Raw genomic sequence first — 16,043 nt, forward strand, 5'->3', positions numbered from 1 at the left:
CTTGATTTTTATTTTACCATTCTTAATTTATTTTAAATAAGAACCCAGTTTGTATTTTGTTATGGAGGGAATTATACGTTATCTTAAGATGAAACGAGCTCATTAATTTTTTGTTATAATAAAATGGGTTTTATAATATCTATGGTATAAGGAATATGCAAATACAGTATTAATTAAAATCTTACTATTAAAATATTAAGAAAATAAGGCCCACTGCAATGCCATTCTTTTCAACCGACTTCAAAAAGGAGGAGGTTATTAATTAGTCTGTATATATATATACAGTGGAAACTCCATGTAACGTCACTCGATTTAACGGCAAACTCTCTAAAGCGTCGAAATCAATTGGTTTTAGTTGGTTTAGGTTGTATTCCATACAATGATACACTCTACATAGCATCACACCCACTCTCAATAACGACAACAATTGAGAAATAAAAAGTACCTTTAAGTTGCTAAAATTAGAAAAAAACTGCGAATCTGTGTACGTTCTTTTGTCGCTTTATTATTCTAGCCCTCAATAAACTCGAATGTCGGCACCACGCATTAGGAACTTTCTAAGAAATTCGTTAATTTGTTTACAAATTGGGATTGCTTGCTCGTGTAGACTGTGACCATGCCTAATAAGTAGGAGTCATGGATTACAACGTTATCATATGTATTCTACGATTGATGAGGTGGAAACAGAACTTGAGTTTGCTAGCGACGACGACCTTCCATTAACTGAGTGGATTCAGCAGGTCAACATGGCAGGAAATACGGTAAATTTTCAAACCTACATCGAAGTAGACAACTGCCTGCTTACAAGGGCTTCACTCACAGACATAGAAATTTTGGATTCAGTGAGAAAAACTGAGGTTCAAGAATAAAGAGATGAAGAAGATGAGACGGATGAGCTTGAGCCTCAACCCATCGTTAAAGAAGTTCTGAAAGCAGCTAATTTATTGGAAAATTACTTCCTTTATATCAGTTATAAATAAAAAAAATAAAAATATACAACAAAATTACTGGTGCAGCAAAAGGCGTCAGACAAAAATAACAGAGAATACGCAATAGCGTTCAAATAAGATATATATATTTTTTGTACATAACTACTAACAATAGATTAAAATAAACTTTTTTTTCGAATTCTGATTTTTCTTCTCTTCATTTAACGACCACTCTTTATAACGCTATAAAATGCACAGTCCGTTCAGTGTCGTTATATAGAGTTTACACTGTGTATATATATATATATATATATATATATATATATATATATATATATATATATATATATATATATATATATATATATATATACATATATTGTTGGAATAAAAAAGCAACATCTGCGTCAAGTCACACAACTTCCTATAAAAAAAAAAGGCGGGAGATTCGTAGTTGACACATTGAGATCGCGAATATAATTATTACGGTGTAATGTGATTATTGATGGTTAATTGTGTTGTAGACTAAATGTTTTTCTATTGTGGTACATTGGTTATTATTTTATTTTATAATATTTATTTTTTTATTTTATTATTTTATTTTATTAATTATTATTTTAATATTTTAAAGATAATTGTTTTGGAGGTTAACCTACTTCCTACTTCTGGTTCTAAAATCAGGAAGTGGGATCCGCCTGTGCCCACTTGCAATACTAACAAATAACCATCAATCTATTTTGCTATATCTAATACGACATCGTTTTCGTTCTTGTTATCATCGCTCCCGCGGTAGTGATTGTTATAGTTTGGTGAAAAAGGCATTAAGTAAAAACATAGCTAGGCTAAATGCGATTATCATGCAAGCGCCTCCGCGTATCGTGCCCAACACATGTCAGAATTATAGCGAATTTACGTTCATCAGCTTATACATTTACTGACGCCTTGTTCTCGATTACCCGTAATAAGCAACGTGATAAGAAGTTTGGTTCGAGATGTTACAATTGACAACACTTCCACTTCTTGGAAAGCTTGGCGTAAGATATGCAGGAGCCGAGCAGGCGACGAAAGTTTCTCCAGGTGGTCGCTATGAATTAAAATAGCGCACGTGGCAAGACCACTCAAGCGGTAGCTCAATGCATGGAAGGGCGAATGGTGCCCTGAAAGTTGCGCATCATTCGAGGGTGAGTTTAATCATTTTTATTTACAGCAATGAGTCTATGTGCAATGCAAACAATGGCGGACCATGAAAGTCTGACAGGTGAAGCAGTAGGTAATATAAAGCGAAGGTCTCAAGTAAGCCACCTGATTGAGAAAGTATGCCAAACGTAATCTCATCATGTCATAATATGAGTACTGCGTAAACTGCCTCTATACCGGCTCCAAATATACCAATAACATATAAGTATAACTACGTTATATAATCGTAAATTGACTTTTAAGTAGTCTAATATTTTTAATTTCATTTTACTTAGGACTTTAAAAAATATGTTGAATACGCAATTATTTTTATTACTTTTTAGTGCATATTCATTTGTTTTAAAAAAGTGTTTTGTTTGATGTCGGATTTTCTTTTTGTTAAAATTTTTATTTAAATAGATTTGCAACAAGTCATTGATATGCAGAAAAACCAGAGTGGGTGATAGAACGCTGGCTTGTGGAACACCAGCATTGAAGAATTTTATATCAGATCAGACACCATAGATTACGACTTTAATGCTCTGATCTGCCAAAAAGCTGGTGATCCAATTGCATAATTTCCCGGAAAGCACGTAGAAAGGGAGCTTCGAAATGTTCTTTGTGCCATACACAATCGAAAGCCTTCGCTATGTCCAAACTGGCCGCCAATGCCTCCCCCTTGCTCTCAACTGCTTTCGTCCATCTGTGAGTAAAGTAAGCTAGAAGATCACCCGCTGAACGACCCCGACGAAGCCGCAGAAGCTTTCAGTTTATATGTATACTCTATTTTTCAAATGGATCCATTCACAAGTCTCTTGCTGACATCAGCATGCTTGCTCGATATTCTTCTTCCAAGCAATAAGGATCCCCGCTTGGAGCGCTAGAGTACATCATCTCAGTTACGATATACATATTCTACTACAGTCTCACGAAACGTATTTGTTAAGAATATGCAATTGAATGGAAACGTTATCGATTTGAAGTCGAAATAACGTGCGGTTTTCGACATTTTGGTTTATAACTAAGGGGTTTCATTGGAAGGTATTGGAATATTTCACTGAGTGCTCGGACACGTTCGTCAATATTTTATCGTAACGGTACTCCGGCGTCGCATCACACGCCATGTACTTAAAATGCTTATTATTCTTATTTTTATAAGTATAATGATTTTACACCATTGATGTTTGCTAATAATGGAAACAATTAATCAATACAAAATCCCAGTTAGTGACGTAATAAATAAGAGCTAAAATGGAATTATTTAAATTAAAAAAAATAAGGGTAATATTCAACTCGTTATATATTCACGTTAAGACATAAGTTTTAATCAAAGGTTTGTAGCAGCACTGTTAAGACGCGTCGTATTGAAACAAGATTAGTCCTGAAAAGGACTGTTTTTCGCGTCGTCGTTGAAACAAGATTAGTCCTGAAAAGGACTGTTTTTCAAGTCGTATCGAAACAAGATTAGTCCTGAAAAGGACTGTTTTTAGATTCGTTTATCTTCATATCTTCATCTTTCTTCAACACTTCACTACACAACACATGGCAAGTCGACACGGCGATCTTCAGTGCAGTCGTCCTCTCTCCACGCGGCGCTCGAACGAAATGGCTGACGCGACGTGCGGGGGCGATATTTATAACATCGCGGCAGCAGATACGCGACCCGGCATAATACGCGCGCAGCTCGGCGCGTGACGTCAGCGTGTGCGAGCAAGACGGAACGATTTCTTATTATTTCTTTATACTGTTTTTTGATTGGTTAATTTATTTTTTATTTTTTGTATATATACCGGTGCAATTTTTCATTAAAATCACTGTTACGGCTACACGAAGTGCGTCAAATGCTTAGGAGAGCACCTGACGGAGGACTGCGAACGCAAGCAGCCCAACCCCGAAGACCCCCCAAGTTGCACCAACTGCGGGACCAAGGGACATCCCGCGAATTACCGCGGATGCCCCAGGGCCCCGCAAATACGCGACCCAAAGGGAAAACGGCGAACCAATAGGCGCGCCCCTAGACCGACACGAGCCCGTAAGGCACCGACGCGAGCCCCTCAGGCACCGACGCGAGCCCCTCAGGCACCGACGCGAGCCCCTCAGGCACCGACGCGAGCCCCTCAGGCACCGACACAGGCCCCTCAGGCAAACGCGACAGCCCCTCAGGCTACCCAACCCAGGGCCCCTCAGGCCACCAGTAAAGGTGCGTGGGATAAACCGTTGCCCATGGTCCGCAAGACCGTAGCGGCAGCCCCGCCACCACCACGTCACACCGCGCCGCGAACGGCAAACGCCCCGATCAGACAACCAACTAGGTCACGCCCGGCGGAAAGGGACGCGAACAACGTCCGCGACTTCTTCGCCATATGCAACAGCCTAGACATGGACGGCATCGACTGTTTCCTGGAAGAGTACGCAGCTAATCCAGGAAACATCGCGTACTTAATCGTTAAGTACTGGGACCTGTTCGCACAGGTCAGCGCACTCCGACACCCTTCCAATGGCCAACGCTAGGATTAAACCGCGTTCGCTAGCGTTAGTCACGTTTAACGCAAACGGGCTTATCCAACAGATCGATCTAGTTCGAGAATTCCTACGAAACCATCCCGTCGACGTCATGCTAGTGCAGGAGACGTTTCTAAAACCAAACTCGCGTAGCCCTAACGTGGCCAACTACCGCATCATAAGAAATGACCGTGACTCCGCCCGAGGCGGAGGCACGCTCATCTATTACAAAAAGTCACTGCACTGCGTGCCGCTCGACAGCCCGCCGCTCACCAACGTCGAAGCGTCAATCTGTCAAATAAGTATGACAGGCCATCAGCCCATCATACTAGCATCAGTTTACCTAAGTCCATCCAAGGACCTATTAGAGAGTGACATTAGGTCACTCCTTGCAACAGGTAGCGCGGTCATTCTGGCCGGCGACCTTAACAGTAAGAGCCCTGAATGGCACTCACGTCACACAAACCAGAGGGGCAGGAAGCTAGAACAACTAGCTCACCCCAAATCATGTAACTTCACTGTCATTGCACCAATGACACCAACCAGATTCCCTCGATCGGATAACCGAAAAGACAGGCCAGACGTACTCGACGTAGCGATCTTGAAAGGCGTAACCTTACAGTTGCGCTCAATCGAGGCACTACCAGAGTTAGATTCCGATCACCGTCCGGTACTTGTCGAACTAGGGCCCGACGACCCACTTCATTATCCCTACAAAAAGATTGTCGACTGGAATGAATTTAAACAACAGATCCAGTCCGTAGACTCACAACTTTTAAAAGACATCCCAGACAGTATTGACTCCGTCGACGTTGCGAAAGCAGCTGCGACGAACCTCACGACTCACGTACGCGACATGATAGATGAGTGCTCCAGGGAGGTTCAAGTACGCCCTAACGAGCGTTATGAGCTCCCTGTAGACCTCAAACACCTTATCACGCGGAAAAACGCAGCCACGCGAGCGCACGACGCTTTTCCATCGCAGGAAAACCGGAGAAAACTCTGGGCCCTTCAGAGGGACGTCAAAGCGCGTTTCGAGGAATTCCGTAACTACACGGACGGCGAGTACCTTGGAGAAATCACGCCATCACACACTGCGTTTTGGACGATGCCGAGATCTCTCAAAGGCTCAATGGCCACTACGACCATGCCTCCGTTAATACGACCAAATCTTCCACCCGCAACAGACGACTTGGATAAGGCCGAGTGCTTGGCCGACGCCTTAGAAAGCCAATGCTCCCCGAGCATTCACCCGGTAGACCCCGACCACCTCTTAAAGGTGGACGAGGCCGTAAATCGCATAAGCTCCGTGCCACCGATGGACGAGCCACTGACTCCGACGTCAGTCGACGAAATCGAAACGATCGTCAAAGCCCTTCAGGTTAAAAAGTCTCCCGGTGCGGACCGGATAACCAATAAAGCGATTAAAAGCTTCCCGCACCAAATCATTTCTCTCTTGGTGCTAATATTTAATGCCCTTCTGGCAGGATGCTCCTTTCCAGACCAATGGAAAGAAGCCATAGTAATAGGGATCCCAAAACCAGGGAAACCTAGGAATCAGCCCACGAGCTACCGACCCATCAGCCTATTGAGCACTCTCGGAAAAATATACGAGAGAATTCTACTAGCGCGAATCAAGGCCATCGTTCAGGCCAAACAGATCACGATACACGAGCAATTCGGCTTCAGAGCCGGACACTCGTGCGTCAACCAGGTCCACCGCTTAACGGAAGACATATTAAAAGGCTTCGCCTACAGTAAAGCTACCTCCACAGGAGCTCTATTCTTCGACGTAGCGAAAGCATTCGACAAAGTCTGGCACAATGGTTTATTATATAAACTACACTCACTAGGGCTGCCAGACAGACTCGTGCTCACCATACGAGACTACTTGACGAATCGCACCTTCCGCTACCGAGTTGAAGGAACCCTGTCCTCACCTCGCCCTATCAGGGCAGGAGTCCCTCAGGGCTCCGCGCTATCTCCCATTCTTTACTGTTTATTCACCAACGACATTCCGAAGGCCACTCCAATGGTCAACCTAGCCCTCTTCGCGGACGACACCGCACTCTATACGACCTCAACCTCGACTAAGGTCATCACAAAGAGACTCCAATCCGCAGCCAACGCACTAGGTAACTGGTTTAGGAAATGGAGAATCGAAGTTAATCCGGAAAAAAGTGTAGCAGTACACTTTAGTAGAAACCCCAGTTACATAAAATGGAATCAGGGCCAACCGGGAGACATTAAAATATTCAATAAACCGATACCGTGGAAACCGGAAGCGAAATACCTGGGGGTCACCCTAGACAGTAGACTAACTTTCAAATCTCACGTAACTAGAGTCCGAAACAAAGCAGCGTTCGTACTAGGAAGACTGTATATGATGTTATGCGGGCGGAGTAAAATGTCCCTTAGAAATAAGACGACACTATACAAAGCCTGCATTCGTCCTATCATGACCTACGCGAGCCCTGTCTTTGCTCATATCAAGGCGACGCAAATCAAAAGATTGCAGACCGTTCAAAATAGATTTCTCCGCATTGCCACGGACTCGCCGTGGTACATCCGAAATGTAGATCTCCATAAGGACTTCGACATCGATTCGATCGCGAAGCATCTCAAAATACTATCGACGGCGTATTTTGAGAGAGCTAAAGAACACAGCAATCCGCTGATTGCTCAATCGTGCCAATACACCTCTCGAAGAGGTAATATTCCGAATAGACTCAGGCGACCTATGCACGTCCTGAACGACACAGACGATAGCCTCACTATCGCAAACAAACCATTTGTAGGGAATAACACACTACACACCACACACCCACAGCGTTTCCGCCGGCGGAAACGAGGACCCAGTTATGCGACGTCTCGGAGGCGGCCGAGACGTCAGTAAATTCACTCAGTGCTAGAATCACTCCCCACCGATTTCGTTCTGAGCCGAGGTGCGATCTCATAGGAGACACCCTTAGGACGAACTTTAGTTTTAATTTAGTTTTAATTTAGAGCCCCGCGCTCAACCTCAGGGCAGGGGACATTAGTTCTCGCCCGAAAGTCAGGTGACGCTGTGAAGGCCAGTAGGGCCAACAGCAATACACAACACACAAAAAAAAATCATTAAAATCATTCCTTCGACCACTCATCAAGAGTTTTATTCAAGAGCCTCAACTCTCCCTCTAATCCTCTAAAGGTTCTTACACCATTTTTTTACAGTTATTACAGTAACACGAACTATAAGTATACAAGTGTTCCTAATAGAACCAATAAAATGAAAAATTATAACTAAATTTCCCTTTATATTCGCCTAATTATCTACCTGTATGCCAAATTTGAACTTTCTAGGTCACCTGGAAGTTGGAAATAGTTTTGTTCCATAGGTCAGTCAGTGATAAAAATGACGATTTTTGGATATTAATATATAAATAACCGTTTGAGATGTGTTTATGAAATTCAGAGTACATATGTATCTCGCAAGTCTTAATATATTTTCCAAATTTGACACGTTTATGTCAAACAGTTTTTGAGTTATGAAGCGGTCAAAAGTGGCTCCAAATGGTTCGGGTAAAGTTACACACGGTGCTACTCCCCAATTCTATTACCTGAACTTGGCTGACACGCTACCGCGTGTCTAGATTGTCATAAGAATTAATATTTTGTTGTTCAAATAATCAACCAAATGTAAGTATGCCGAAAAAAATTTTTTTTAATGCAATAAAAGAAGTTTATAAATATAAATTTTAACAAAAAGAAAAACCGACTTCAAACAAAACACTATTTTAAAACAAATGAATATGCGCTAAAAAGTAATGAAAAATATTAGACTACTTATAAGGCGATTTACGATTATATAACGTAGTTATAGTTATTGTTATATTTGGAGCCGGTGTCAGCCTCGGGCACGCGCCTCGACAATGTAAAGAAAGATGCGATACGAGCCCCTTGATTTACCCAGTATATTATCGTATAAAAGATGATTTGTAAAAACTTATTTCTTAAAGAAGTCTCTGACACCGACTCCAGTTGGTCGAGTTGTATGATGTATGATACAGAGTCTGCTATAGTTTTCGTTGAAAGTACTTACTTGGAGGTAGACAGCACATATTTTTCAGAATTATTGTAATAGTATTTCAAAAGTTAAGGGGGAGGGGGGGGACGCTCTAATTTTAACTTTGTATTAGTATATTTCGAGACTAGGGGGTTTGATACATATGGTTTCAAGGCAATTTATGTTGTATTTAAAGATACCTTTTCCATTACCCATCGAGTGGGGTATTAACGATACCCCACACGATGGGCTAAGTCGTTTTTTTTTTAAATAGCTTTTCGCTGTATGGAAGAAGGGGTAAAATTTTTGTTTTCGATAATTTTAAAAAACAATTTTCAATTATCAGTATACATCTCTTCACCAATTTTCGTGGCAATCGGTGCAGAAACGGCGGAGACAGACAGACGGACAGGCATGACGAAACTACAGACACAGGACAGACGTAAAGGTTCCTAGTAGACTACGGAACCCTAAAAAGATAGAGATATGTTATCGCCGACTTTTTTGTAGAAATAATATAGACGATCCAGGTAGCCATGCTTTGTTTCTGACTCATATAAACGGCACGCTTAATCTATCCATATTAAGATAAATTAATTAGTCTACATCAACTTCACTTAAAATGAGAAAATAAATAAAAATTTTAACAAAAAGAAAAACCGACTTCAAACAAAACCCTATTTTAATATATTAATAATAATAATTTGAAGTTGGTTTTTCTTTTTGTTAAAATTTTTTGGTTTAACATTTTGTCTTTGATTGTTACTATTATAGTTTTTGGGTTTGCTTCATTGTATGGTTCGTGATAAATGTCTAGTTATATAACATCAGTTTTTTCTAAATAAAGCATTCATGTGTTCTATCAATTCATTAAGAAAGATTTAGAATATAACTAAAATATACACATGTTGTGTGAGAAATTTCATCAATTAGTCATTAAAAAAACTAAGAGGCCTTAGTTCTCAAGACATGTCTTGTTTATCAATATACATAATGTTCAATCAAATATTATGAGCATAAAATTTACTAAAATACTGAATACTTGTTATATGTCATGTAAACTTAATTCTACAAGAAAGAAATGCTAATATACATAAATATTATCTATGCTTATGTAACAAATGCTTTTGTTAATATGAAAATAAAATTTTAACAAAAAGAAAAACCGACTTCAAACAAAACACTATTTTAAAACAAATAAAAATGTACTAAAAAGTAATAAAAATAATTGCATATTTAACATATTTTTTAGAGTCCTCCTAGGTAAAATGAAATGAAAAATATTAGACTACTAAAAAGTCGATTTACGATTATATAACGTAGTTATAGTTATTGTTATATTTGGAGCCGTTGAAATGTGACACCGACTGGGTCATATTCATATTATATTCATATTATATAGGTAAATCAGCCCTCGAACTCAAAATTACAAATTTGTAACCTTATATAAAGTGTGAAAATGGGGTTATCACAAGGTTTTAATATATGGAAATCCATTTTTGCAAAGATATTTATTTTGCATTACATAAAACAATGATGTTAACATTTCAATTCCCTTCAATGTGCACAGAATGTATTTAATTGATATATATTCTTGAAAACAAGTATATAATCTGTACAAATCTTACTTATGTACAAATTATCTTTATACATTTTAGCTCATTATTTCTTAGAGCAATTTACGAGATCAAAAATTCATAGAACAGTTCTATGAGCTTCCAAAATAACACTCAATATCTGTATTTTGTTGAATAATCTTTAGGTGAGACAACCAGACCCCGACCTTTTCTCGCACCTCGATACACAGTTTCAATGATGTCTATCATCTCCTGTTTGTCTTCCAGAGGCCAATTGATTTTGTTGTTGTTTCCTGTACCCAAATCTATCATTATGTGCTTATTGCGGAAGAAAAACATTACCGTGCATGGATCATACAACTCGTACCTGTAACATACAATAGATAGGAATTAGAAATTTATGTTTAACATTTTGGGTTAGTTACAATAATTTATAATAACGTACATTTTATTAAAATCAGGAACTTCTGTTATATCAACCAAGTAGATGACGGCAAAGTTCTTTACTTTTTCAGCAATACTATACAACACTTCATCCATTTTCATGCAGGTTGGGTCCCAGTCATGTCCAAATCTAATTACCTGTTTGAAAGTAGACCATTTAATTACTCTTTTACATAAAATAAAAATTTGCTTTATTAACAAGAAAGGTTAACATTTAATTACAGATCTTGCGAATTGTATAGAAACTTATGAAACTTACGACGACGCGGTCTTCTTCAGAGAGTATAGCCTGATCTACTTGCCATCCGTTGTGTAAGTGTCCTAACATGTAACTCATTTTGGTTATATAGTTCTACTAGTTACTTTAAAAACGATAGAAATTCAGACGCAATAAGTTCTTTGTAAATCAAATATTTTTCCTGATAATCTGACTTTTGAGACATTTCACATTTGTCATTTATGATTAGACTTGTGTAACTGTCAAGCGTCAACACAACTGTCAAATGTTATCTGTGATCAATGATGAAAACTTTTTAGTGAATGTTTTCGAAATTTTTTATTTTACATACAAAACACAACAACTATCAGAGGATAAATAATAAAGTATGTTATGCTTAATTGTTTTTTTTTCAAAATTTACATGCTTTCAAAGTTTGCATGCCATACACAAACTTACTTTACTGATAGTGATCACTATAATCGTCAAAATGTTATCGATTCGAGTAAGTAATAAGTATTAGTACAAGTATCTATAAAGCTTTTGTTTTGTGATAAACATAGATTATGCGACTTTTTGTGGTAACTTTTTCGCTGATATTTTTCTCTCCTATATGTATATATTTTTTGTACTACAGGCTGGAGTGTAAGCTGACGTTACAGTGAATATCTGCTGTCGCCGCTTCAGTAACCTGAAAGACGATTGTGTATACATTTTGCACGTATATAACGATGATCATCAGTGAATCTATGCTTGTCTTTATTGGTCTTTAGAGGTACTTCGTCGTGATAATTGTCTGTGGCGGAAAGACAAGCTATAAGCCGCCATCATTTGAAACAATAACACTATATGTTAAATCTTATATGTCGCACACTTTATATTAAGTCTGAATGTGTTTAAGTGTAGTGACTGCTGATAGTCCATAATAATTATAAAAAAATATCAATCAGATTATTAAGCACTTACCTTAACTTTAGAAGGAATCTCTTTTGTTCCTTTTAACGAAATCTTGTGTCGTGGTTAACGATAAAGGAGTTTGAAAATAGTTTTATTTAGCGAAATTATTGCAAAAATAAAGTTGCCGGCATTTTGCGTATTTTCTCCTTGCACTAATGATTTATGTTTTTTTTTTTTGACGTCTAAGCCGCACTTTTTACATTATATTACATTATAATACAATACTCTTGTATTATAAGTATTTAAAGTATGCATTAAAAAGGTAAAAATGTTAAAAAATTAGGTTTAATAAAAAAAAAAACTTGTCGGTCATCATATAAGACGCCATTTTTTTAGCGTTAACTATTGGGTCTTTAAGATCGCTTAGTTATCGATCAAAAACTTCGTCATCGTTTCATCAGCGCTTGTCAAAACTGCAACTTGGCTACCATTTTGTATGAAGTCAGCGATTATCGTTGTAGATCGTATATTGTATCGTAAATTCAATTCTATCACTTTGAACGATTGTCAACTTGTCTACGACTTTTCTATATGCAGCACATACTACAAGGTACCAACCACCCTCGAAAGAGTTGTAATCGGTCTCAGTAAAAAAACTTTGCAAAGCTAATATATGTCGTACATCATATGTTTTTTGTGTTTGTAATAAAATAATTTGATTTAAACAGGTATTATTGAAATCGGCCGATCGTATGTAAATATTTCTACATTTTGTTTTTCACTCAAAATCGTCCGACTTCAATAATACGTGTTTAAATCAAATTATTTTATTACTTTTTAAGCGACTTCAAAAAAAGGAGTGTTCTCAATACGACCGGTATATGTTTTTTTCATGTTTGTTCGCCGATTACTTCGCCTTTTATTAACCGATTTTGATGATTTTTTTTTTGTTAGAAAGAAGATACTCCTGGAATGGTACCATGATAAGGATATCAGAGCCTGATGATGTGATCCTGGAGAAATCGGGGGGAACCCTCAAATTTTATAGGCACATGTACCTTGTTTTACATATTTTCTGAAGTTATATTGGCATTTGCTTCTGGCAATCATAATATTATACTGCTGAGGTGTAAGGTGTAAGTCCTCAATTACTAGGAGTTAGGAAATAGTTCTTTGAACATTAATATATGGATTTATACTCCTCTTCGTAGCTTTTATGAAGAGAAGTACAGGTAAACATTTCTTTTGTTATGTTTTTGTTTGGTATATCATATAAATAATAATATGTAAATCGACTTTTAAGTAGTCTAATATTTTTTATTTCATTTTATTTAGGCGGTCTCTAAAAATATATTGAATATGCAATTATTTTATTACTTTTTAGTGCATATTTATTTTGTTTATTAAATAGTGTTTTGTTTGAAGTCGGTGTTTCGTTTTGTTACAATGTTTATTTATATAACGTCAAGAATGTTGAAATCAATTTGTTCTAAATGTTTAAGTTATTAATAATCATTTTAATATTGTACTTTACCTTTAGGCAGTGAGATAACATCGAACAAAAGACATGTATCAGTGAACACAGTGAACTGAAACTATTTGTTTTCTTAATTCTGTTGAATGTTTGTTTATGAAGAGCGCGTGAGCGCGCGGGCGTCGGGGTTGGCACTTCGCCATCGGAACGCGGTCACACACCAAAACACAGCGATTTCTTGGGAAAAAATAACGAGTTCGCTGTTAGTCGGGTTCGCGGTCGGTTCCGCTTTCAATCCAAGTGTTAAAGTTAATACGATTTTTATATTCATAGGTAATAGTTTATATTTTAAAAAATGATAGCAAAAAGGCTAAAGATAAAATGTCAACTGTGCATTTTGTTATCCGAGGATTGAATTTCGCAAATTAAATGAAATAGGTCGAGCGTCACGGCCGATCTATAATCTCGCCAACTGCTTGAGCAAGGGTGTGCGAGGACGTGATTTTAGTATTGGCCTACAAGTAATCAATTTTTTCAACCATTTTATCGTTGGCAAATAAATCAGTGGTATGTTTCGTATGGTTTGACGCTTTTGTTTTTAAAGTCGATCAGATATACCAGAGGATTTTTTTTTGTTTTATATTAAATTTTATAATTAAATAAGCGATATTTTTATGTTGTACATATAACAACTCTTCTAATAACAAGCACTGTTTCATTTCATTGAAATAGTAAAATAATCTATTTAGTCTTGTGCGCAATGGACGCTGTGTACCCCGCCGCGGCTTCGGTGCTGGCGCGCGGGCGGCGCCGGCGACGCGCCGAGCCGCGCCAGCGCCACCGCACCATGCCTGTCACTTTCGCCGAAATCAAGGTTACATATTGCAAGAGTTTCGACGACTTATCGACTTGTCACTTATCGGGACACATTCATCACAACGGCGTTTATATCTTAACTATGTGGCAGTAGGAAAGTGTCCTTACCAACTTGATATTACACTTACAAGGCGAAGCCTGAACATCGGACCATATCACTATGCTTAACTTCGGTGTAACATTAGTATGTTACAACATATATATTTATAATATATGCCAGTTCTTAAAATCGCTTCTACAGCATTGGGTTCTCGCCTATACATTTGATAATAATTTGTTATATTTTTTACCATAACGAGGATAAGCCAACGACACATGTTTAAGTAGTAAAATAAACTACATGAGTAAATAACTTTGCAGGAGGTAGACGAAGAAAAGGAAACGAATGAAGAGGCGCATGGAAGGGTTGTCAGCGCGGCGACTGTGTTTGAAGAACGTCGAAGGCGGCCGGACCTTCTGGAAGAACACCTTGGCCGGGAGTTCGCAGAGTTCCGCCGACGACGGGCGCGTCGCGATCACTTCCACGAGCCCGACGAACTCGCAGTATCCCCCTCGCCCCCCGCCTCTGCGTCCGCGCTGCGCGATCGCGAGCTGTCGCGAGCCAACAGCGAGCCCAGTGCGACCACCGAGCCTTCTTGATTCTTGTATGGATTGAACACGTTGGACTATGAATATATCTCGACACACTTCATTGTTGAAACTGTAGCACGCTAGCCCAGCTTATGCCATTTAATATTTCAAGCGACGTGAACGTATAGGTTCGGCCAGGCACCACTTGACATGATTTAAAAACAATTAGAAGATTGAGTGCAGTAGAAAAATACGTCGGATTTTTCTTAAATATTAAATAATTTGCAATATGATATACGGACCGACCGACTCCAAATATAGCAATAATAATAACTAAAAAAAATATGTTAAATATGCATATAATTTTTAGTGCATTTTTATTTGTTTTAAATTGGTGTTCTACTTGAAGTCGGTTTTTCTTTTTGTTAAAATTTTTATTTATAAATGAATTGATATTTTATTGACATGATGAAAAATTATTTTTTCAAAATTGAAACGATATTGTAGAAAGCTTTCATTATCTTTCATCCCATGCGAGTCCCATGTTTTCTTACAAATAAACACTCTCTTAAATAAATTACACGTCTTTTTTACACATTTAACATAAAATATAAGGATTCATTCAAGAATACGGTCGTAGTTACTTTATAAAAAAAAAAAAACACACCAAATTTTGATTCGTTTATTTTAAGAATAATAAATAAATAAATACAACTCTCAAGCATCCACCTCAAACATCTTCAATAAATAGACAAGTCTCTGTTCACTAGGTTCAGACTCACAAACATTATTATTTAATGGGAACAGATAACGTAATTAGTATAAGTTAGATCAGCGATATTTTAATATAATCACTTATCTATGACAAATATACATGTATTCAAAAACTTAATTAGAAATATTTATGTATATTATATAGTTCTATTTTTGTAACGTACTGGTGCATTTTTTGGTATTTAGATAAGGAGAAATTTCATAAGCTGCTGCATAAGCGATGTTTGTACAACAAAACATACTGTAACTCAATGTTGTATCCGTATTATTTTTTCATTCGTTCCAACATTAAGATGAAGTAGTTATAACATTAAAATACATGCGTAGTAAAATAATTAATTACATTTTATGTTTTCGTTGGTTTTAATAATTTCTCAGCGTATAGACTAAACGTTTAGCTTTGGGTCTTAAGTAAGTAGTAATACATGTGTATTCCACCAACCCGCATTGGAACAGCGTGGTGGAATACGTTCCAAACCTTCTCCTCAAAGGGAGAGGAGGCCTTTAGCCTAGCAGTGGGAATTTACAGGCTGTTACTTTACTTTACTACTTAAGTAGTAAT

At 37.8% G+C, this 16,043-nt stretch overlaps 2 protein-coding genes across 4 annotated transcripts; one reads left to right on the top strand and one right to left on the bottom strand.

The window, feature by feature from the left end:
• Positions 1-10,144: 10,144 nt before the first annotated feature.
• LOC124537851 (thioredoxin-like protein 4A) lies at positions 10,145-11,146 on the bottom strand. Its single transcript, XM_047114797.1, has 3 exons — positions 10,933-11,146; positions 10,675-10,811; positions 10,145-10,596 (listed from the first exon to the last, which is right to left on the bottom strand). Exons 1-3 carry the CDS (start codon positions 11,008-11,010, stop codon positions 10,383-10,385), a joined length of 429 nt encoding a protein of 142 aa, XP_046970753.1. The 5' UTR covers positions 11,011-11,146; the 3' UTR covers positions 10,145-10,382.
• A 2,307-nt stretch (positions 11,147-13,453) lies between these two features.
• Positions 13,454-15,738, top strand: LOC124537827. 3 transcript variants are annotated; one of them, XM_047114751.1, is made up of 3 exons: positions 13,454-13,782; positions 14,011-14,135; positions 14,498-15,738. In XM_047114751.1, the coding sequence occupies exons 2-3, from the start codon at positions 14,022-14,024 to the stop codon at positions 14,774-14,776; spliced, it is 393 nt and encodes a 130-aa protein (XP_046970707.1). In that variant the 5' UTR covers positions 13,454-13,782; positions 14,011-14,021; the 3' UTR covers positions 14,777-15,738. The 3 variants fall into 3 exon arrangements, with proteins under 3 accessions (XP_046970707.1, XP_046970706.1, XP_046970708.1); XM_047114752.1 differs by having other exon boundaries at positions 13,505-13,594; XM_047114750.1 differs by having other exon boundaries at positions 13,454-14,135.
• The last annotated feature ends 305 nt before the right edge of the window (positions 15,739-16,043 follow it).

Source organism: Vanessa cardui, chromosome 19 (assembly GCF_905220365.1).
Source record: "Vanessa cardui chromosome 19, ilVanCard2.1, whole genome shotgun sequence".
In the NCBI taxonomy this organism is placed as follows: domain Eukaryota; kingdom Metazoa; phylum Arthropoda; class Insecta; order Lepidoptera; family Nymphalidae; genus Vanessa; species Vanessa cardui.